The sequence below is a fragment of the Podarcis pityusensis genome (assembly GCF_964106645.2).
Source record: "Podarcis pityusensis genome assembly, chromosome: 15".
Taxonomy (NCBI): Eukaryota; Metazoa; Chordata; class Lepidosauria; order Squamata; family Lacertidae; genus Podarcis; species Podarcis pityusensis.
In genome coordinates, this window is record NC_138040.1 from 4,492,011 (window position 1) to 4,515,796 (window position 23,786).

A 23,786-nucleotide genomic window follows, 5' to 3' on the forward strand; every position below is an offset into this window, starting at 1 on the left:
ACATTTACCCGCAGGAATGAAAAACTAGGAAGGAAGCTTCTGTAGAACTTTCTTTTGCAATCTTGCTGGCCTTGAACTACAACACATTTATTGGGCTCCAAGACTTTTTTTTTAAAAAAAGATTCCTACAGTTCAGTGCTGACCTTGAAACTTGTTCACGTGCATAATGCTCTGTTTCTCTATCTAATTGGAGACCCTGGATTCTTTGTAGATGGGACCTGGGCAAATAAAAAGCAACAAACTATTTGGCCAGGGTGGTTGCCCAGTTTGCATTAGGCACATGAGGCTTCTGTTGCGCAACCCTTTTTAGCTCTCCCTGCAAATCCCACTTGCCAGTTGCTGGTGCAACACACTAGTGCAAACATCATGGCCAAATGCATCCCTCAAAGAATCGGTTAGTACATGCTGAAGAAGAGGCCTTAGTGTCGTAACCCCTGCAGCGTTTCCTTCGGCTGTTCAACAAGTGTTGCTGCAATGCCCACTTCTGCATCCAGCCTTCTCTTAAAACCCTTCCATGTTGGCCTAGCTTTCTAGGCACTAATTTGCATGCTTTGTTCATGCCTTTGAAGAAAAACTGGCTTGCTGTCATCTTAAGACCTTGGGACCTGGCAGCTGTTTTCATGAGCTGAATAGAAATGGCTATTTGGTCATATTCTGGTGTGTGGAAGTGGAGCACTATGGTCTAGACCAGGCATAGGCAGATGTTTTGGACTACAGTTTCCATCATCCCTGACCACTGGTCCTGTTAGCTAAGGATCATGGGAGTTGTAGGCCAAAACATCTGGAGGGCCGAAGGTTGTCTATGCCTGGTCTAGACCAGCCTTCTCCCAACCTGGTGCCTTCCTAATGCTGTTGGTTTCCAACAACTCCCATCAGCCCCAGCCAGCAACGGCCCGTACTCAGGGAGGATGAGAGTTTGAAGTTCAAAACATCTGGGCAGCACTAGGGCTGGGAGGAAACTGTTTTAGATGCCGTTGCACTATAAAACCCTCTTCATCTTCGTGTTCATTGGAGGTTGCTCCTGACCAGGTGTGCACTGGATTACAGGTTTACCTGCACAGTACATCAGGGATGCAATTTGAACTGGGGAATGTGCCCTGGAGCACAGCAAAGCCTCTTTTGTGGCTGTGTATTTAGAAGGGGAGATAGGATTATTTTATTTTTAGTGTTGCTTATTAAATTTGTATCCAGCCCTACCTCCAAAGGGGCCATGGGCAGATTAGATTTATATTCTGCCTAGTGATGTGGGCTTTCTGGGAATTCCCCCCCCCCCCCCGCTCCATCCCCAGTGTCCTAGATCTGGGGTGTGTTTGACCACCTTAGGGTGATGCACATTAAAAACACAAATAAGCAGCAGATACATTAAAACTAAAACAAAACAAAATAAACTCTCATGGCAAAGACCCTTTTATCCAGCTGGGAAAGCGTGCTGGAATATCTGTTTCTGGAAAGTGCAGCATTGGGCACCTTGGATCTTGAAAGGAATGCTATTCTGCATAACAGGAGCAGACAGTCTAAGAGTTACTACATAGTGGGCTTCTGAGATTTTTGGAACTTACCAGAGACTACAGCATCTTCCATGGGGATTAGGTTCTTGGCTGTCACACGCTATAAGCAAATTTGTGTAAAGCCAGGAACTCCCTGGAACTGCCCCCTCCAAAAATGGAGAGCTGCTTGTCCAGCTTCAAGAAGGAGGTGCAAGGACTCTGACAGGGTCCTAGAGTTCTCCTTCCTCCTTTACAAAACCAGGCAAGCACATGGTGCGGGTGGGAAATAAATGGAGAGTGGGTTTCCTGTGCTCTTTATTTATTTATTTATTTATTCATTCATTCATTCATTCATTCATTCCTGCCTGCCTGCCTGCCTGCGCAAAGCAGTAATCACAGAAGTTAAAAGTGCTTAAGTTTCGAGTTACCTGTACAGAAATCTACTGGGTGCATAAGCAATAAGGTGGTCTCTTAAGTAGCTTGGTCTTCAGCTGTAAAATAGGGACTTACCGTATTTTTTGCACCATAACACTCACTTTTTTCCCCCTAGAAAGTAAGGGGAAATGTCTGTGCGTGTTATGGAGGGAATGCCTACGGGTGGCATGCCTACGGATTTTCCTCCTCTAAAAACTACGTGCGTGTTATGGTCGGGTGCGTGTTACAGAGCGAAAAATACGGTAATATGTTTGTATCCCTGATCTGTAATAGGGACTTATACGTTAGTACCAACATAGCTGAATTTGCAGATGGCAGCCAGTGAAATCCTGCAAGCAGGGTGTTTCTTATATGCTGGTGGTAGTCAGCCTCTGGAAGCGACCTGGTATCTTCATTCTGTGGGTGATGCAAATTGTGGTCCAGCATCTTGCAGGTACCGTACTGGCTACCCCTGCAGTAGCTTGTGCTTGTTTTGACCAAAGCTCCTTTTGATAGAAACAGGTGTACAGTGTAGTAAGCAAAAGAGTTAGGGAGTGGTACCCATGACTTTAACTTAAATTGTGAGTTCCATTGATGGCTTTAGGTTTTATAGTGTTGAGGCATTTCTGTGCCTGCATACTGGGACGGGTGGCAATTGGATTAACAATGGAATGCTGTCTGAAAGAGCCCTACGTATTGCTATGGACTATTCATTGCCATAGGTGGCTTTGTGGTACATTCCATAAATGTCTGAAGTTCTTGCCAACATCTGAAGGGAATACAGGATGGAGCTCTTAGTGGCTCCCTGTAATGGGCCAAATGGAAGTGCTTGGAATCTAATCCCAGAGCATTATAAACCCTATTGAGTTTTTATGAGATGTTGGCTATGGGACTATGAATAATTGAATGACTTTGAACTCTCTTGTGTGTTTGCCTTCCAGCTCCAGAACCTGGGCATTAACCCGGCTAACATTGGCTTCAGCACTCTGACCATGGAGTCTGACAAGTTCATCTGCATACGAGAGAAAGTTGGAGAGCAGGCCCAGGTGGTCATCATTGACATGAATGACCCCAGCAATCCCATTCGCCGGCCGATTTCAGCTGACAGTGCAATCATGAACCCCGCCAGCAAGGTCATTGCCCTGAAAGGTACAGGAAATCTTTCTCAACGTATTTCTCAATTGGAGTTGAGCTTTTTAGAAATGTGTTTTAAGTTTCAAAAGGTGTACTGATTTTTGTTGCCCTTACTATTTTGTCATTACTACTTTTTCTATTCTTACAACTATGAGAAGCTGTGGGTTACCAAACATACACAGTATTTATTGAAAGCTAGCAGGGTTGATGAGCTAGTGAAATCCTTGATGGCTTTTTCCAATATAAGGCTGGTTTGTGGTATGGCTTCCATCAAAAGCTCTGTTTAAAGTAAATGAGCCTTGTTACTAAGCCCCCAAAGTTTCTAGCCAATAAAAAAGGGAAAAAAAGAGTTGCATGCTTCTTAGTTTACTTGGTTTACTTAGCTTGCTTTTTAACAAAAAAAGGGCTCCCAGAACAACTTAGAGAGATAAGTAATAGAACAGCCCTGGAACTCATTTATGATTTAAACAACAGTGGCTAACCCATGGGCTGTACCCAGCTCCCTGAAAGTTTTTTGTTTGATTCATGAACCCCCCCAGTTTGTCATTAAAAAAAGAGGGTTTAAATTACTGCCACTTCTGCAGTTCCCCTGCTAAGCTGCCATTGTTCCAAAAGGGTTTTAAGCCCCCCCTTAAACTTTTTTTTTTAAATGCTGAGTTGAATAATGAACTTATAAAATTTAAAATTGAGTAGAATAGCTAGTGGGTAGTCTTTTGGAAGGCAGCCTTGAGAGCTGCATTTCTCACCACACCTTTGATCGCACCTAATTGGAGGTATGGCTGCCAGAAGGTCCACCATGGGTCAGTGTTGGGGAAAGGGGCTTCACTTACAGCCAGAATAGACACTGGGAAGGTTAACAAAGGGAGGAACAGACTGCCGTTTGCTCCAGCCTGCTCATTCTCCTGGAAAGGAATTTCATGTGCTCGCCTGTCTGGAATTCCTGATCTCCCATGGTGCCTATGCTAGTGGTCATGTGGAAAACTGGCATGATCGGTGCTTGTGTTCATTTCCAGAGCACTGGAAGACCAAAGTTTTGAAGAGAGCTTATAATAATTAGCAACTGGGAAATAAGAGAGAAGAGAATAGCATAGTTAAACTGCATCCCACCTCATTATCGGTGGTGATTACCCCTGTGATTTCATCCAGGGTCCAGTTGTTACCATCACTGACTTGGCTTGCATGACACGGTAAGCCAGACTACCGCTCACCAGGAATGTGCAGATGTGAGCTCCTGGAGAGGAGCTCGCAGCTGATTTGCGCTTCCTTGGCCCATTTGATCTTGTGATGGGCAGATCTAAGCCAAGGTTTGGCTTAGTGTGTCTTTCAAACCAGGAGTCACTATCACTTTTTATTTTTTAAAGAAAACCTTGCTATCATTAAAAAAAAAAAATCAGAGTAAGAATATTAGCAATATCATAATTGGCAAAGGGACCCCATTTGTTCTCTTAAGCAAGTTAATAAGGAACATAGGAAGCTACCTTCTGTCAAGTCAGACCATTGGTCTGTCTAGGTCAGTATCCTCAATGCTGACTTACTGCCAGTTTTCCAAGGTTTCAGGCAGAGAGCCTTTTCCAGCCTAGCTGTAGATGCTGGGGATAAAGCCTGGGACCTTCTGCAGGCAAAGCTGATGACTTACCACTCAGCTGTGGCCCTTCACCTCCTCCTTCTAACGGGGTGCACCAATTTCCTTGCCCTTTTTCCACGTTCCATCTCTCCTGAGGCATAGTTTTCAAAGACAGGGCAAAACAATGTTATAGTATCCCCCTTGTTACACAAGAAATTGATAAATAAAACTTACCTAGGTTTACAAGTCCCAACTTGAACAAGCCTTTGTGCCGGATGCGAACTGCCTAGTCACCTTTGCTCAAAACGGTCAAAGTTTTTTTAATTTTATTTTTAAAAAGCACTGCTCATCTGCCCTCCCCAAAAGACAGCATATTGCCTCATTTCTTTTATTTGCTGGAGAAACGTAAGCTCTCAACTGTCTCATTACAATAGCTTCCTCTTTCTTTCTTCTGATGGCTTTAATGTTGTATCACTATTTTTGTCACACTTTCTAATGCTTTCTTGTGTGTGCAGATGGTGAGTTACCTCCGTTTCAGATTGTATTTGTGTTTGTCCTGTTTTATGAAAAGAGAATGCAAAAGGCTTACCAGCTTAAAGGCTTAACGGGGGCACATCTCTGAATAATTAAGGTGGAGGAGTAGACAAGGACCTATATATTCTGTCTGCTGTGGAGTCTTGTTCTCAAAGCTCCTCTTTCTTTCTTTGAAAAAACCAAAAAAACAAAACCCTATTCCCGAAATGCTTGTACCTGCAGCATCTTTACTTGGAGCTGTAGAGATGCACTTGCTTGGAAGCAGTAAACTTGGATATGCATAAAGCTTTTTATAAACAGGACTGAGACTCTTACAATTCCATATCTGGCTGTATTATTTTTTGCTTTTCATGTGCTCCGTGTGGGGCGAAACTGAAGCCGTAGCCTGGCTGTCAAATAGATGTTATCTTGGATTACCAACCCCAGCCTCTAAATCCAAGTTTGCATAGTGAAAGGAATACTGATTGAACTAGTCCTCTTTCTGTCCCCTCACCCATCCTTGCCACTTTTTTTTTTTTACCCCGAGGAAACAAACCTAACCTGTTGTCTTGAAGACTAACCATCAACCCAAGCCCAGCTCAGAGCAGATGGGTGACCCTTGGTGGATGGTTGACTCATATCCTTCAGCCCCGAAACGTAGTTCTTTAATGGCTTTGAAAGTCTGGCCTGCATAGCTTCTGTGCTTTTGTATTCATCTGGATTGTGTAAAAAAAACAAACCACACACAACCGTAGGAGGGAAATACACACAGCTTTCTCCCCATGCTGTTTAAATGGAATAACGCCCCCCTCCAATGTCTTTGCTTCTAATGACACCCATGAATCTTTTCTGCCTGTGCAATTCTAGTTCTCAGAGCGGGAGGTGCAGAGTTGTCATGGCTGGGCTGGGAGATAATGCTACACTAGCTTCTCCTCTCTACTTCCCAACCTTGGTCAACGTCTTGATAGTAAGCTGTACTCCTGGCAGTGGTTAGTATCCAAAGGAAAGTTGTATTGGCTTCCTTCCACAGTGTCCCACAGGCTTCTTGGCTTGGCCCTCTCTAGAGCTTGCTCTGTGGCTCTTTGCCTGCTCTCCTCCCCTTTCCTGACACATTAGGGACGTAGGAAGCTGCCTCCTACCAAGGCAGCCCATTGGTCAGTTTTTTGTCCAACACTAACTGGCAGTGGCTCTCCAGGGTTTCAGGCAGGAGTCTCTCCCAACCCTACCTAGAGATTCCAAGGATTGAACCTGGGACCTTTTGACATGCAATGTGGGTGTTCTATCCCTAAGCTGTTGGACATTTACAACAGCACTAGTCTGAGAGCCACATGTATGGAAGCTATTCCATGGTATACTGCTTATTTTTATGCACAGTACAAAAGTATTTATATGCCACCTGTTTCAAGCCATCTCAGAACTTGGGACAGGTCCATTTCATACAACCAGTGTGCCTGGGAAACCCAGCCACTTGGGCGGAGTATAAATAATAAAATTATTATTATTAACCAGTAAAACCACTTGCTGTAAATAACTGCAACCGATAACCCAAAGGGCACAGTTAAGAATTAACATTAAAACACCAGAAAGGCCCAGGTATGTCAAGTGTGCCAAAAGCATCATGGGCACTGTGCGCTTTCCAGAGCTCTTAGGGGAGGCAATTCCATAGGGAAGGTGCCGCCACAGAGAAGGCCCTTCCCCCTTGGTTTCCACTACCTGAGGTTGCAGCTAAGTGTGTTGCTGGGAACTGAAGGCATTGCTGCTTCATTCCCATCCGCCCCAAGGAACTCAGGCCAGTGTCCATGTGGTAGTTCCCAATGTTGCCCTCCCAACAGCCTTGCGAGGAGGGTGTGGGAAAGACCACGCAGAGAGCTTGGTGGCCTAAGCCGCCTTGCTCCAGATTACCAGCACTTAAGTCAGCTGTGCCGCACTGATTCCTTACTCGTGGTAAGAATGCCGGAGGTGGTGGCATGATCCAGCGTTGACATGTGAACATTCACCCCCCTTTTCCACTCCTCCTGAGACTTGAAGCACCCCCTCCGCCAAAGCCTGCCTGGTTGTCATTGTGTGAGCTCATCTTCTCCCACCCACCCCTGTGTGTAGTGCACGTATCTTCCCCCATACCCAAATAATCTGCAGTACACAACAGTAAAGAAACTTTGTTAAGGGTTTTGGTTCGGTCAAAACCAAACTTGCAGCTGACCTAACAAAGTGTCCGCTTTGTGACTGCCTATTCACGTGGAAAACCTGTCTTGTGTTCCTCCTGTACTTGTCCTCGATGCGGACATAAATGTGTGTGTAGCACTGCCCGTTGTATGCCGTGGTGTACTTCTATCTCTCAAGTGAGAAGTCTTTTTTAAAAATCCGCCTCTTGGGTTAAGGATGAGTTTAACCTAGCATGAGAATCAAAACATCTCGACTTCGGTATGAACGAGACTCATGTTTGCAATACCCGGCTGTGAAGCCATAACCAATTAATTCAACAATTGGTTCTGTAATAATAACTTGTGTGTAAGAGTAGTAGATGTGGCTTTAGAAATGTTGGTGTCTGTTTTTTATTTTAAAAAGCAGCAGCCCACGGAGAATTATTATTATTTTTCACAACTAAATGCAGTGCATGAAACTTCCTGATGGGTCAGGTGGTGTGTGCAGACGTTTTAAGCTCTCACCTTGGCCCTCCAGCTCTGCTTCTGCTTCAGCTAATTTCCCTGTAAATTGTGTCCCTAGCTGGGAAGACCCTCCAGATCTTTAATATTGAAATGAAAAGCAAAATGAAAGCTCACACCATGACGGACGACGTCACCTTTTGGAAGTGGATTTCTCTGAACACGGTTGCGCTGGTCACCGACAGCGCTGTGTACCACTGGAGCATGGAAGGGGAGTCTCAGCCGGTCAAGATGTTTGATCGCCATTCTAGCCTCGCCGGCTGCCAGATCATCAACTACCGTACAGATGCAAAGCAGAAATGGTTGCTTTTGACTGGTATATCTGCACAGGTAATGCATCGGTATAAGTGGATGTATGCATATCCAAATATGTGGAAATTGTGGCTTTAGCTAGAATCTGTGCTAAACTGCATGGGCAGAGTGGTTCCCGCACTCTAGGGAACATCAGAAGAGTCCTGTTGGATCAGGACAAATGCCCATCTAGTCCTGTGCTCTGTTCTCACAGTGGCCATCCAGATGTTCATGGGAAGCCCGCAGGTACGACCTGAGCGCAACAGCAGTGCTCTCCCTACCTGCAATACCCAACAGCTGGTATACAGAGGCATTGCCTCAACCACAGGTTGCCACCCTCTCCATTTTACTAATGGGCAAGCACACGACCTTTGAATTTTTTCATGGCTATACGGGGACTCTGTGTGTCTGCATTCTGTGGAGAGCTTGCACCCTTTCCTTCCACCCCCAATGCATACCACGTCGATATTCTGGTCATTGTCCCAGCATAAAGTCACAGCATTTAATCTACCCCGATGAAATAGTGTGACTAGATGCCACTCTGCAGAGACGTATTGATAAAATGTGACAAAATCCAGACCACAAGCCTGAACCCTGACGAGAGCCAATGAGATGAGGGGAGTATTCCTAATGGCTGTAGCATACTGCATTCTCATTAAAAATAACCTTGGTGTTCCTGGGTTTTGTTTTTTGTAAGCTATTGTCCCTTTCAGTGGTGCCTGTAGAGTTTGTTAAATAGAAACTTGTTATAATGCAGTTCAGCTGAAGTCTGTTATCCTGTGGCTAAAATAATACTTCAGCTTTTCCTGGGCAAATTCTTGCCTCCATAGCCTGGTGAAAAGGAGGCTGTGGGTGACAGTGACTTGTAGGAGTGTAATGAAGGGGGTGGGAGATTCATCACTGCTGCTCAAGTATTGGGCTTGCCAGGCCTCCCCTTTTGGCCTGCTGTTTTGACTAGGCACACCCACCTGCTCTGCGTCTGACTTCATATGTCAGGTGTAAGGCAGGTAAAGATGCCACAGGGCTAAAAGGGGGTGTGTAGGCACTGTTGAACTGATAGATGACACCTACCAAATTTCTTGCACAGTGCTCTGCAAACCCCAGCGATCAGCAAAGGGCAGTCTTTTTATCTTCAAATTGTGTGTGCAGAAATAGGTCACCTGATGTCAGGTAATTGACAGGTTGGCACTCCACCCACCTGCCAAATATTGCCAGTGGGAGGTGGAGGAAATCAGGGTCCAGCCCTCCAGCCAGATCCAATTCTTCATCCCCATGCTACAGGAGGAAACTAGAGGAGCCAAATGCAAGTTTTCATTTTGTTTAACTCAGTGCCCCTTTTCTACCAAAGCAACCTGGGCAATTTGCAGTTTAGAATAATGCCTTAGATAGAAAGCATTTTACAAAAAGGGGGGGGGGGAGAAGCAAATCTAGGTCCTGGATACCAGCTCTTCTCATACTGTTGAGTAGTGGGCAGTTAGAATGATCACTGCAGGAAACAGTTCTTCAGAGAAAAGGGTTTAACTGCAGTTCATTCCATTCAGACCAACGGCCTCACTTTCTCCTCTCAAGCTGGTCAGGTGGAGTGAGAGTTCTGTGAAGTCACCAGTGGGCAACCTGTAGCCCTCCTGATGTTGCTGGCCTGCAACTCCTGTCATCCCTGACATTTGGCCTGGATGTTGCAAGTGTAACAGAATCCAAGGGACCACCACTACCCCTGCTGTAGATTATACCGTCAACCAAACTTTTAAACCAGACTTTCTGCCCCTCTACAAATGTACAAGTAAAAAAACTTCCTGTGTCTATAAAGGCTATGCATAGGCTTGCATAAATATGCCTAGCTGGTGTGTTAAGCCAGTTAATTAGAGTTTATGGTTATCGTAATGTTAGAGTTGAATATTCATGTGTGTGCTCTTCTCTTTTCTTTTTTTAATAAAGCAAAACCGTGTAGTAGGAGCTATGCAGCTTTATTCCGTAGATAGGAAAGTGTCACAGCCCATTGAGGGTCACGCGGCCAGCTTTGCGCAGTTCAAGATGGAAGGCAATGCGGAAGAATCCACCCTTTTCTGTTTTGCAGTGAGAGGACAAGCAGGAGGCAAGGTAAAAGGGAGGGGACACAAATACAGGGTTCTGGGTATGGCGTGTAATGAGCCTAATTGGCAGATATGAGAAAAAGGGAAGCAATAGTGGAACAGTAGGGAGCCTCAGGCCTTGAGGCTGTGGCCCTCCAGACTTCCCTATCTGGCCCTCAGGTCTCTTCCTAGGTTACAGCTCATGCTCAGTCCAGCCCTAAACCCATCTTGATTGTATTTCCCTGGCTGAAATGTTTCTTTCAACTGCGATGGTGCCTCTTGCTTCCTTGGGGGGAGGGGGTAGTGTAGAAACCTCTTGACATTTGCACAACCAGGGTGTAGCTACTGTGCATACTTAAGAGTTGCATTCCTTTCCATTCCTACTTTTGCCTCTGGACCTGATATGCGGCCCCTGCAAGATTACTCACAAGAGAAAATGTGGCCTGAAAAATTTCCTGTTGCCTGCTGCAGTCATTTTCAGAAGGACACTTCCAGAGAACATTGGATGGACGCTGGAGCAAGGAGACTTCCAGCAAAAGACACACACCACATTGGCCTTGCTGTAACAAGCATATCTTGGCTGATCTTTCGCACAGTTCAGTGGCCTCAGTCTAGTGTCAACGGGGCTATAGCCTGGTCCCTTTTAAATTAGAGTGTTCACCCTTTATTTGATAAAGGAAGAGAGTATTGAAAAGTATTTGCGCCCACCGTGGCTGCTGCCATGTAAGATAGCAGGCCTGAATGGTGAAAATGCTTGAGGAACTTTCCAAGGAAGCTTGGAGATGCAATTCAATCCTCTTTCTCTCCCGTGCAGTTGCATATCATTGAAGTTGGCACCCCTCCCACAGGAAACCAGCCTTTCCCCAAGAAAGCTGTGGATGTCTTCTTCCCACCTGAAGCACAGAATGACTTCCCAGTAGCAATGCAGGTATTACCAAGGGACAATTTTTGCTTTCTTACTCCTCATACCTTTTTTTTGGGGGGGGGGGGGGAAATCATCTGTAAATAAGTCATTTCAAAATGCTGATGAATGGCGAAGCTTAATACTGCCAACTTCCAAGCCTTGGATTTAACTGTGTAAGCTGCCTTTAATTGCTGCTTAGCCTTGCCTTTTATAGAACGAAAGTTCAGGTATTTTTGGCTTTTGTAAGTGCCTGTCAGGCAGCTCGTTACTTAGCGAAGCTCGCTCTGCTCTTTGGCACTTGGACAGTTCATACTTGATGGATTCAACTTATTTCGTAGCCAGTACTAAACTACAGCCAGGTCTGTGTTTGTGTACCATGGATATGTGGGAGAACAATATGGGTGAATATGGCTGCAGAGTTCAGTATCCCGAGAATCTCAGCTTTCAGGAAAAAGTATGGAGTAGACCAGGAGTAGACCCATTGAAATTAATTGACATGACTAACTTAGACTTAACCTTGACATATAACTTAGTTGAATACAAGCCTAATCTTACAGTCTATATTGCTGCAAAGAAGCACTTGAACCCCTCTAGGCAATTCCTGCTAAAATCTGGGAAACCAGAGGGTGGGTGAATATATCTCATTGTTGGGCTAGAGGACATTGTGTATCTGCTCTCACCACGACTAGTGGAAGGCTTTGAATTCTATGCAAAAGGGGTCAGTTTGCTAACTTGCTCAATTTGCATTATGTATATCTTCAAATTCCCTTATCACATAGCTTTAATTTCGCTTCCTACTGAAGCTCTGTGCCTTGGTGGAGAGTGTATACAATTGATCAAAACACATGGTGGAGCACCTTAAAAGGACTGTCTCTGTTCATTTTTGCCCCCCACCTTTCTCCCTGTAGATAAGCGAAAAGCACGATGTGGTTTTCTTGATCACAAAATACGGCTACATCCATCTGTATGACCTCGAAACGGGCACCTGCATCTACATGAACAGAATCAGTGGGGAGACCATCTTTGTCACCGCACCCCATGAAGCTACCGCTGGAATCATTGGCGTCAACAGAAAAGGACAAGTAATGAAATCTTAATTCTCTTTATTTATTTGTATTGTGTTCACATCCTGCCCTTCCTCTAAAAAGGAGCTCAGGTCAGACTCAGGTTGTAGGGATAAGGAGAACCTGCAGCCCTTCAGATGCTGTTGGATTTCAACTCCCACCAACCAGGGATGATGGGCGTTGTAGTCCGTGAACATCTGGATGACCATGGTTTTCATTAAGCCCATTGCACAGACTTTGAAGCTGGCTTTACTATGAGGTTAAGGCCAGGTGGGTAAATGTAATGTGGATGCTGTGCTTGCTTCTCTCTCTCTCTCTCTCTCTTTCTCTCTTTCTTTCTCTCTCTCTCCAACCTTCATATGCTCTTCAATGTCTGAGTCTTGGTGCAGTATTCTGAATGTGTGCAGGCATTCAAAACTCCCACCTGCCATCCCTTCCATAAAGCAGGTCAAAGTGTTGCATTTGAGCGTTAGTAGGTGAAAGTTCAGAGTTTGCCGCCTGAGCAGTCTCTTGGAAACGTTTAACGCTGCTGACCTTAAAGATCTTTGGCATACCACTGATATTTGCTTTGAGTTCCCTACGTGCTGTCTGCAGCGGGATGTCACTTTTCAGCCAGCAACCGTGACTTCCCAGTCAGTCCTATATCAGGTGCTTGAGGATCTAGTGCAGGGAGAATTGACCCCCCCCCAGGTCAAGCATGGGAGGACCAGTGACCCTCCAGATGTTATTGGACCACATCTCCCATCATCCCTGACCATTGACCATGCTGGCTGGGACTGATGGGAGTCTGGAGGTCCACAGATTTCCCACCTCTGGCCCTGGACTTAAAGGGTCTTGTCCCACTAAAGACCTGCTGAAATGAATGGGGACCAAGTCAGTTGCGCCCATTATTTTGAATGGCTTTTCTCTGAGTAGGACTAGCATTTGCTACAAACCAAAGAAGTGTAGCCTGGGGCTCCACACCCCTCTGATCCAGAAGCCACACCTTTTCCTCTGGTTGTCCTTCTGGAAGCGCGTGCACACACACACCGGCATTCTCTTTGTTGTGTTAATCTGTTGCCACTCTGTGATTGTAATGGCGGAGGCAGGCTACCCTACCCTAGCATTCCTCGGCTTCATTTCGATGGCAAACCTTGTGATCAGGGTACAGACCCCATTTTTAAGCAGCCAGGAGTTAATAAAAGCACAGGGAAGCAAGAGATCTGGGCGTCCTTTGGGAACTCCATTGATTGTACTCCTGCAAGGGATCTGGGAGGACTTCAAAGTGCTAAAATGTGAACGGTACTATCTTACGTATCGTTGTTCCTCTTTTCCTCCCGTTCCCATGCTTCTCTGCCTTTTAATTCTGCTTCTTAACCCAATAGAGGGTTCCAGTCTTTAATTGCCCTAGACGGATTAGCCTACCCAAGTTTTAATTGGGCTTTGAACAAATGGGACACTGTAGGAGCCGCATGACTTCTGGGGTGTTCATGTAGTAGTCATCCATCTCCACTTTCATTCCCTTACAATGAGTGGTAGACCTTCTTTGCTGAAATGCCGTGGTTTCTCTGAAGATAATCCTACACACAGCTTTTTGGCACCGCGCAAATTCTAAATGGATTGGGAAGCCACATCGCAATCCTCTACCTAATTGGACGGCTCTGTCGAAAGCTCTAAAGTGTGGCCACCCTGCTAGCTCTTGGCCCACCAACACAGTTCTGGTTTGAAAGTATGGAGAGCAAAAGGAACGTAGGAAGCTGCCTTGTGCTGAGTCAGACCATTGGTCCACCTGGCTCAGTGTTGTCTACACTGACTGGCAGTGGCTGTCCAGGATTTCAGACAGGGGAACATTCCCAGCCTTACCTGGAGATGCCATTGAGGATTGAACCAGGGACCTTCCGCATGCAAGGCAGGTGCTCTACTACTGCCCTTTATTTAAAACTTAATTCCTTTTATCTCTAGAGCCTCTGCTGGTTTTTTGGTTTCTCTCTCCCTGTCTTCCCCTCCTCCCCTCTCTCTTCTCCTCCCCCCTCTCCGGAAATTAAACTGCTTGCCTTTTGGCCTAGGTAGCAGTGAGCTGTCCTTCAGCCTTCTCCCCTCTTTTGTCTTTAATAGTCAAGTCTATCTGGCTTGAATCATTTCTTGCAACCTTGGGGAAGGTTGTGGCTAGTGGGGAGCCAGGGTGTGCGGTAGTAGCAATTAATAAATGCAAGTAGATGGCACTTAACACAAGGATTTGTTCATGCATTTAACGCTTTCTTGAAAAAAACAACACCCCTCCATATATGTACCAAATGACAGTGTTAAGGTGAAACTCGTCTTAAGTTCCTTCTTGGGTATGGTTCGAATGGCAAAGGCTACTTGGACTGGTTTGCTGTCGGGGTTGCTTTAATCTTAGAATTCCAGCAGCTTTCTCAAAGAGCTAGCATCCCCCTTCTCCTCGGATTGCGTTAATCTGCCACTAAGCTGCTATGGCCCTGAAAAAGCCTTTCCCTGGCAGCTGGGAAGCAGCAGCTTTGCCATTTCCTCTGTGTATTAGATCCTGAGTTGCATCGGAATCTGCCTTCCACTGGGCTACGTGCCCATCCCCCTCAGTATTCCCCCACTGACTGGCAGTGGCTCTCTAGGGCAGAATCCTACCTGTCACCAGCCACTGATTGTCCTGGTGCCAGGAATTCAAACTGGGGCCACCTGCCTGCAGCGCAGGACTTCTGTTGTTGGACTATGGGCCCTGTTAAGTTGATTCAGGTAATGTTAAGTTTCCCGGCTTCTTAACTGTGCGCTCTCTGTCTCTCTCTCACACACACATAACCTAGACCAGGATGTAAAGGACCACCCAGCTAGTTCAGCACATGTAACGAAAACAGCAGTTTGCCATGCCAAAATGCTGCTTTGAAGCAGAAGATACTTGTCCAAAGCAGCCTGATGGGGTTCTGCTGTCTAGCCACCCCACTTGGGAGTTCTTGAGCTGTTGTATTAAGTATTAAGGGTCCTCACAAATTGTGCCTTGGTGGTTAAAAACTTGTGAACTAAGTCTAGGGGCCCTTCTCTCGCTTGGGGGATGTTGGTTCCAGCCCCTCTGTGGGGAGGAGAGCAAGTAGATGGTGAGGAACCGTGGCTCCCACCAACTTCTCCTTTTCTCCCAGTTGGGCTGGGCCCTTTCTGGGAATTTTTGAGAATTTTTCAAATCCAGCTGCCCTGTGAGGAAGAGGAACTGGACAACTTGCTCTGGTGCTGATGGTTTTGGCTTGGCTCCTGTGAGCCTCCCTGCCTGGGCAGGAGGGACAGGTTCCAGCTAGGCCCTGCCTTGTAAGGTCAACAGATACTGGTTGCATTGCAGCCACTTTAGGAAGGTTGGGTTGCCAGGCTATCTCTAAGGGGCCACCGCTTCCTGTTTTTCTAACTGAACAGCCTTTTTTCATCCAAATGGGTTGTTGTAAGAACTTAGTAACATTGAGATTTTAGTTCCTAGTTTAGTTCTAGTTTGCTCCCTACCCCCACTTCCTCCCCATTCCCCTTTCCTTTTGTGTTGCTTCTTTGTAAGCCATAGGGCAGGGACTGTCTTTATTAAAAAAAATAAAGCTGTAAGCTGCTCTGGGAGTTTTTTGGCTGAAAAGTGAGGTATAAATGTTTCAGGCAAATGACGAAATCTAGTCTGGGGATGTTCCTGGTACACTGTCCCTTGGAAGCAAGTTCTGAAAGATCAGTGTTTTTTCAGTGGTGGCACTTTTCTATCTTAACTAAAGTGAACGGGTAGTCAGCAAGGCTGCATCCCCATACCTTTTCTTTTAAAAAAAAGAATCTTGCAGGGAGATGCCAGACCTAGGCTCTAGGGGCTATGCACTCCTGAGTCTTTCTGCTTGTTTTTCTCCGTGAGGGTGGGCGGGGGACGGCCCTTAGGAAGCTTGTCGGAATTCAAATCTTAAAATACGAGGTTTCCCAAGTTGGTTGAAATTAAAGGTTGATTCAACCCAGTGCTCATTCTCCCACAGCAAAGGGATATACCTGCAGGAACTTCATGAAATTTTCCTGTATCGTCTCTTCGGTGGGATACTAAATGCAATCCCCATATTTGACTGCTGTGGCTAAGTAGCTATTGATGGAGAAATTTGGAAACAATCTGTATTTTTTAAATGGCAATCCCCATACCAGCTTGCATAACATTAGCAAACTGTGCTGCCTGTGCACTGGCTCTGGGGGCAGCCGGGAGTGCTGAGTTGCAGCCCTGACCAGCTGTCACATTGTGAATGCTGTAGTCTGCAGAGTGCGTTTTTTGCATGCTTACTGAGGTTTGGAAGGCTATGCAAATCTGATCTGACCCGGATGTCAGGCCTCCATCTGGGATCCCAATGCCCCTTGGTAAACCATGTAAATAAATGCATGTATATATATATAAATAATGGCGTCCAGATTTGTGGCATGATGTCCTTCTGAGCTGACTGGGAGTATATGATTCATTGCTGTTGGCAGAAGAGTCTTTGCTCTTCTCTTCTTCCCTTTGGGCCTCGAAAGCCTAAAAGGCCAGTGACTCATTCCCTTCACACAGGGGAAGAAGGAGCCCTTCCCCAACTCAGAGCAGCTCTATATATATGCACAGAAGAAGCAGTGCAATTCTGAACTGCACCATTTCAGAGAGCAAGTGAAGAAGGCATTGGTTTGAATGCTTCCTGTATGAAGTGAAATACCTATCAGGGAGAGAGATTCTTCTCCCCACCCTTGCCTCTCCTTTCTGCTAGCTTTCTGGGCTTGCCGATCAGAAGGTCGGCAGTTCGAATCCACGTGACGGGGTGAGCTCCCATTGCTCTGTCCCAGCTTCTGCCAACCTAGCAGTTCAAAAGCATAGCAGTGCAAGTAGATAAATAGGTACCCCTGTGACAGGAAGGTAAACAGTGTTTCCATGCGCTCTGGCTTCCTTCATGGTGTCCTGTTATGCCAGAAGTGGCTTAGTCATGTTGGCCGCATGACCTGGAAAGCTGTCTGCGGACAAACACCAGCTCCCTTGGCTTGAAGCGAGATGAGCTCCGCACCCCATAGTCACCTTTGACTTAACCGTCCAGAGGTCCTTTACCTTTACCTTTTACCATGTTAAAGGGTCTAGAAATCAAGTAGTTGAGGGAGCTGGGAATGTTTAGCCTAGAGAAGAGGGAACTCAGAGGGGGTAAGAGAGCCATCTTCAAATACCTTAAATGCTGCAACATGGAAGATTGAGCAAGGGTGTTATCTCCTGCTCCGGAGGGTAGGACCTGAAACAATGACTTCAAGTTCCAAGAAAGGAGATGGTGGAATAACTTCCAGGCGGCAGTTGGATAGTGGAACAGACTTCCTTGGAAGATGGTGGGATCTTCTTTATTGGAAGTTTTTAAGCACGTGTTGGATGGCTACCTGTCAGGGATTCTTTAGCTGCAATTCCTGCATTGCTTGTCAATATCCTACTTAAAATTGGTGCCCAGAACTGGACACAGTACCCCAGGTATGCTCTAACCAAGGCAGAATGGAGTGGTTCTATTACTTCCCTTGATCCGGACGCTATACTTCTGTTGATGCAGCCTAGAATAGCATTAACTTTTTTTGCTGCTGCATCACACTGTTGACTCGTGCTAAGCTTGTGGTCTGTTAAGACCCTCATATACCTTTTGCATGTAGCTGTCAATCCTGGTGTCCCATATCTTATATTTGTGCAGCTGGTTATTCTTGCCTATGTGTAGGACCTTAACATTTGTCCATATTGAAATTAATTTTGTTAGTTTGGGCCCAGTTCTCCAAAAGGTGGTCTTGAATCCTGATTCTGTCTTCTGAAGTATTAGCTACCCTTTCCAGTTTGGTGCCATCTGCAAATTTGATGAGCATCCCCTCAATTCCTTCATCAAAGTCATTTTTAAAGATGTTTAACAACAGTGGGTCCAGGACAGAACCCTGTGGCACCACACTTGTCACTTTTCCCCCCTGGATAAGAAACCGTTAGTGAGCACTCTTTGGGCTTGGTCAGTCAACCAGCTACAAACTCACCTAGCAGTAACATCCTCCAGCCCATATTTTACCAGCTTCTGTGCGAAATTGTCATGGGGGACTTTGTCGAAAGCCTTACTGAAATCTCTCTATCTTATATTTCCAACGCAGGTTCTGTCTGTGTGCGTGGAAGAAGAGAACATCATCCCGTATATCACCAACGTGCTGCAGAACCCTGACCTGGCTCTCCGAATGGCCGTTCGTAACAACCTTGCTGGTGCTGAAGAGCTCTTTGCCCGGAAATTCAATGCGCTTTTTGCCCAGGGGAGCTACTCAGAAGCAGCGAAGGTGGCGGCAAACGCCCCAAAGGTATAGAGAAATGGCTTTTAAGCCACCCAGGCTTTGGTGCCCCTTGAGCACAGAAACACACACACACAGGGTGTGATGCTGCGGTCACTGCTGGCTGCATGCTTGCTTCACATTGGCTTGTCTCCCAACCCATGGAGGTGCTCTATTAGATATCAGCTTGAGTTATTCCGGGCTGCCGCTTGGGGATTTAGGATGACAGACTACACCCTTTCTATTATACACCAGCAGGTAGGAGTCACACTCCTCTAGCAATTGGGGCTAAATGTGTGCAGCTGAATGAAGTTGCAGAGGAACATGGGTAGCCCATCCTAAACAGAATCACAATAGTCCAGATGTCTTCAGTTTACAACTCCCATCATGCATCTCTGTTGGCAGATGCAGGGGCTGATGGGAGTTGAGGTCCAGCAAAATCCAAAAAAAACCTGTCTACAACCTTGGGCTACTGAGTCCACCTGCATGAATGCCACCTCTTCCTTTGCTCTTGAAAGCCCACCTTTTCTGTGAATCCTTTGGCAAAACTCTCCCATTCACTTGCTGTACTGTAACCTGAAGCAACCACACACAGCATTCCTGTCCCCACTGTCTCCACACCCTTCCCCATCCTCTTGTTTCCCTAGTGGATGCTCTTCGGGGCAGAGATCTGTCCTCTTGTTCTTTTAAAAGTGCTGTGAAAATAGTAACTTTTTAAAAAAAACAAAAACCTTATGTACTCTGCCTATTTTTCAGAAGAAATTAAAGGTGGAGAACAATCAAAAGCAGTAAACAATATTTTTTGTAAAAAACAAAACAAAAACCCAACCACAGTTCATCTGAACCATAAATGGAAAGTTACTATAAACAGATGTGTGTTTTTTCCTTTTTGTTCTAACTGGAGAAAGTTATAAGCATGGGGTCTGCTCAATCTGTAAAGAGCTAGCTATATAACTACCTTTGTGTTCATAATCTAAATGCCCAGTTGGGGGAACTGGGACTGAGGTAGTATGAATTTGTGTGGCAATAACTCACTGTTTGTGGGATTTTATGAACAGCGCGTTTTCTGGGAACGATTCCCATTTACCATTGCAAAAACCCAAAATGAAAAGTTAGCTGGAATAGCAAGTTCCACTAACTTGATTGTACCTGGTTCACCAGAGCAGTTCTGTGTCTGCTGATAGGTGGGAAAATGAGGGCACATGTGCATAACTTTAATCTTAAGGTCGGGTAAAATAGTGAAAAATTACGCCCCCTAAAGGACAGGTGATGTATCTTATTTACCCCTCTCTCTTCCAAAGGGGATCTTGCGTACCCCAGACACCATCCGCCGCTTCCAGAGTGTCCCAGCACAGGCAGGTCAGACCTCTCCGCTGCTCCAGTATTTTGGTATCCTGCTAGACCAAGGCCAGCTGAACAAGTACGAGTCGCTCGAACTCTGCCGGCCGGTGCTCCAGCAAGGACGCAAGCAGCTCCTGGAGAAATGGCTGAAGGAAGACAAGGTAAATCACGTCTTTTTGAAGGGCTTTGTGGGGGGCGGTGTGACTTAGGAGGTTACCAGTCACCAAATCCATCATTTCTGCAGACTGAATTCAGTGGCTCTGTTGTGCATTGAGCCCAAATAGCAGCTGTCCGCAAACAAGGGCGTTGAGGTTGCTCTTAAGGGGCTGGTGAGCTACAGATACATGCTATGGCAAATATCAAAATTAAAAGTGCCACCTTGCATATAAAGCAACCTTGTCTTCAGATTGCTGGTTACAGAAAACAGTGTTCATTTGCCAGGACCGTCCCAGATAAACTCAGGGCACTGGATTCTCTACCTGTTCATTTCCCCAATGCCTTCTGGATCTGTGCCCTATAGAACTGTTTGACCTCTGCCAGCTCTGTTGTCTCTAGTTATAAGCTGTGCATTTTGGTTTGCCTCCTTTAGAAGGAGGTGTGGAGCCTGCTTCGCTCATTATTTTAAATACTTATAAACTGCTTACTAAAAAAAAATATCCTGTTAATATCTAGTTGTTTTGATTTATTACCTGCCCTTCACCCTAAGTTCCCCAGGCAGGCCACAACAATTTAAAATGCGATATCCTTTTCTCACAATTGTAATTTGGAGTCGGGAACCCCAATTGGTCCCACTCTACCCTTTACCCACCCCTGTTTGGTATGACACACAGGACCCAAGGTGGCTGGCAGGCAGTGGGGTGTGTGTGTGGTCATAGGTGCGCAAGAGACCCTCTGAATTTCTTCACCGGCCATTCCATCTTGCACATTTCGCAGCTCTGCCCTTGTCATTTTGCTTCTCTTTTCTAATCTGTTTAAATCTTCGTTTTTGTTTCTGCGGGGGAAACAGCTGGAATGCTCCGAAGAACTGGGGGATCTGGTGAAATCTGTGGACCCAACATTGGCTCTGAGCGTCTACCTCAGGGCTAACGTTCCCAGCAAAGTGATCCAGTGTTTTGCCGAAACGGGACAAGTTCAGAAGATTGTGCTGTATGCAAAGAAGGTGATTTGCTGTTGGGCTGGAGCAGGGGGGCACTGGAGTTCATGTTGGGGCGCTTGCTTTGCCAACCCTGCTTGGGCTCTGCTGACTGGCAGCAGCAACCGAAGGGATGAGGTTCCCTGGTGATGTCCTTTGGCCATTCCCTGCACCCTCAGAGCTTAGGTGGATTTCCACCTTGGATAGGACTACTTCAGTGTCGCCCCAGTAATAGGATGCTGTCCTCAGGGTGGCCTATCTAGCAGAGAAATTATTTATCCTTGCCCCAGGCAGTTTAGTCTTGTGAGCCTTTTATTTCAACACCTCTTTATTTTATGGCATGGTGCTGCTGGTTAATTTTGTATTTCAACTACCGTGAACTGCTTCAAAGCGTCTGTGTCCATTTTTTAATAGCTAAAAACTGAATAACTTTTATTGCCTTGGAAAGAGAGAAGGGGTGGGTTCTGATACAGTGGGGGTGCCCAAACATTTTTCCAACAGGGCCAGATTTGATTAAGTGAACATTCATGAGAGCTTTTTTTAGGGCTTAACCCAAAAGTTGTTGAACTTTTTACCCCAGGACATATACTTCTGACTTTGGACATACCTGTGATACAGCATGCACGAGAGATCAGAAGCTAGCTATGGAAGTCAGAAGCACAGGATGAACTGGCAACACCAGCAGAGCTTGCCTGTTTGGGTGGCTGTAGTGATTTAAGCGGGTGGTTTAACCCACAGCGGGTGGCGCTGTGGGTTAAAGCACAGAGCCTAGGGCTTGCCGATCAGAAGGCGGTTCGAATCCCCATGACTGGGTGCGCTCCCGTTGCTCGGTCCCTGCTCCTGCCACCCTAGCAGTTCAAAAGCACGTCAAAGTACAAGTAGATAAATAGGTACCACTCTGGCGGGAAGGTAAACGGCGTTTCCGTGTGCTGTTCTGGTTCGCCAGAAGCGGCTTAGTCCTGCTGGCCACATGACCCGGAAGCTGTACACCGGCTCCCTCGGCCAATAAAGCGAGGTGAGCACCGCAACCCCAGAGTCGGCCACAACTGGACCTAATGGTCAGGGGTCCCTTTACCTTTACCTAGTGATTTAATAGAGGAGGCTACCTTATACCAAATCAGATTACTGGTCCAGCTAATTCAGTATTGTCTATGCTGACTTGGCAGTGGCTCTCCAGGGTTTCAGGCAGAGTACCGGGAGAGGCCACTGGGGTTTGAGCCCAGGGATCTACTGCATGTAGAGCACCCCTGAGCTACGGACCTTCCCCGTGGAACTTGGCTGAAGCCCTTTCCAGGAGGTGCCCCAGAGGAGATGAGCCCTTCTGATGTAGAAGCTTAGGCTGAGTGGCTTGCTTTCTAGTTTATGTATCAAATATATTAGGCCATTTCCTCTCTTTTGGAAAAAAGCAGAAAACACATCTTGCAAAAAAGAAAGAAGCAAACAGTAATGAACAAAGCAGCATGCGGAATCAACAAGACCTTTAAAGCCTAAAATGGGATTGGTGAGATTCCTATAAAAGACCAACTGTGCCGGAAATAGTCCTTGGCAAATCAGAAAATAGCAGTAGGAAGCTGGTCTAGAGAGTCTTCCCTGCACCTCTGAGGCTCAGTTTTGGGGTAGCATTTCAGGGGTATGTAATAGTACTTGAGCTTCCAGCAACAGATCTTAAGAACTGGTTGGAAGTTGCCAGGATAGCTGGCTCTTTAAAAAGTTCACGAAATACCTCTCTGTACATGTGTGTAGGTTGGCTACACTCCTGACTGGATCTTCCTCCTGAGGAATGTGATGCGCATTAGCCCAGACCAAGGACAGCAGTTTGCCCAAATGCTGGTTCAGGATGAGGAACCTCTTGCAGATATCACCCAAGTAAGTAAAACTTGAACACGAATTAAAAAGGAGATGCCTTTTTTTTTTTTTTTTTTTTTTTTGCTTCTGGAGACCTGAAAATACTGATTGCCCCTCCGGAAAGGTGATTGTGTCAATTTTCAAATGAAAGGTATTGGAGTAAGAAATTCAAGGAATAACTTGGTTTGTCATTTTAAGAAGTGATTCTATGGCCAAAGCTTGTTTTCCACAAGCATAATTCTAGTTAAATCAAGGCTGTTGCGAAGATACCAAAGGCTGCATCTACAAATGAACACTGGAAACTGGGTGGTTCTCCAGGACTGATTGCAGCAATAGTTTATATACTTGGTGCAATAGTGTATATTAGCTCTTGTGGGAAAGTGGTCTTTAAACATGCGAAAGGTTAAAAAAAATTGAACAAGTTCCTCAGTCCCTCCGGAACATTTTTTTTTTTTTTTTTTTTTTTGCAATGACTTTAAGAGGCGGTATTTGTGGTTTCTAGGATCAGGTAAGAGACCTTGCCACAACCTATGTGGCTTTCCCAATGCTGCTGGCCTTCAAACCCCATCATGCCCAGCCAGCATGGTTGATGGTCAGGGATGATGGGAATTGTAGTCCCAACAGCTGGAGAACCACTCATTCCATCCCACCCTTTGCAAGTGAGTAAGAGCAGATTTGTGCTACATCAGTGTTAATGAAGCAGCTCCTTGAGAGCCTTGGGATATGGACGGCTTCTTCTGATTGAGATAACTCAAATAGTTAGCTAGGATTTTGCGGGGAACAAATTGTACGGTGCTTTATTCCCTACCTCAGGGCAGTTTTAAGTAGTGTGAGCTCTACAGCGAACCTTCTCTTTCCCCTCCAGATAGTGGATGTGTTCATGGAGTACAACCTGATTCAGCAGTGCACAGCCTTTTTATTGGATGCCCTGAAAAACAACCGCCCATCTGAGGGACCTTTGCAAACCCGCTTGCTTGAAATGAACCTCATGCATGCCCCTCAGGTAGGTACTTTTTTTTGGGTATGGAAACTTTTCAACCAGGTGGGTGTTCTGGACAAAAGCTCAGTAGCTCTGGGACCTACACCCTTGATTCCGTGATT

At 45.9% G+C, this 23,786-nt stretch overlaps 1 protein-coding gene across 2 annotated transcripts in view; it reads left to right on the top strand.

The window, feature by feature from the left end:
* The window catches only part of CLTC (clathrin heavy chain), a 74,391-nt gene that overhangs the window by 22,565 nt on the left and 28,040 nt on the right, over positions 1–23,786 (top strand). For both annotated transcript variants that reach the window (XM_080982753.1, XM_080982754.1), the window contains exons 2-11: positions 2,843–3,050; positions 7,837–8,105; positions 10,002–10,163; positions 10,950–11,063; positions 11,948–12,121; positions 18,200–18,397; positions 19,669–19,869; positions 20,715–20,867; positions 22,584–22,706; positions 23,551–23,688. In XM_080982753.1, coding sequence (XP_080838879.1) covers positions 2,843–3,050; positions 7,837–8,105; positions 10,002–10,163; positions 10,950–11,063; positions 11,948–12,121; positions 18,200–18,397; positions 19,669–19,869; positions 20,715–20,867; positions 22,584–22,706; positions 23,551–23,688 — 1,740 coding nt within the window. The remainder of the gene's footprint in view (positions 1–2,842; positions 3,051–7,836; positions 8,106–10,001; positions 10,164–10,949; positions 11,064–11,947; positions 12,122–18,199; positions 18,398–19,668; positions 19,870–20,714; positions 20,868–22,583; positions 22,707–23,550; positions 23,689–23,786) is intronic.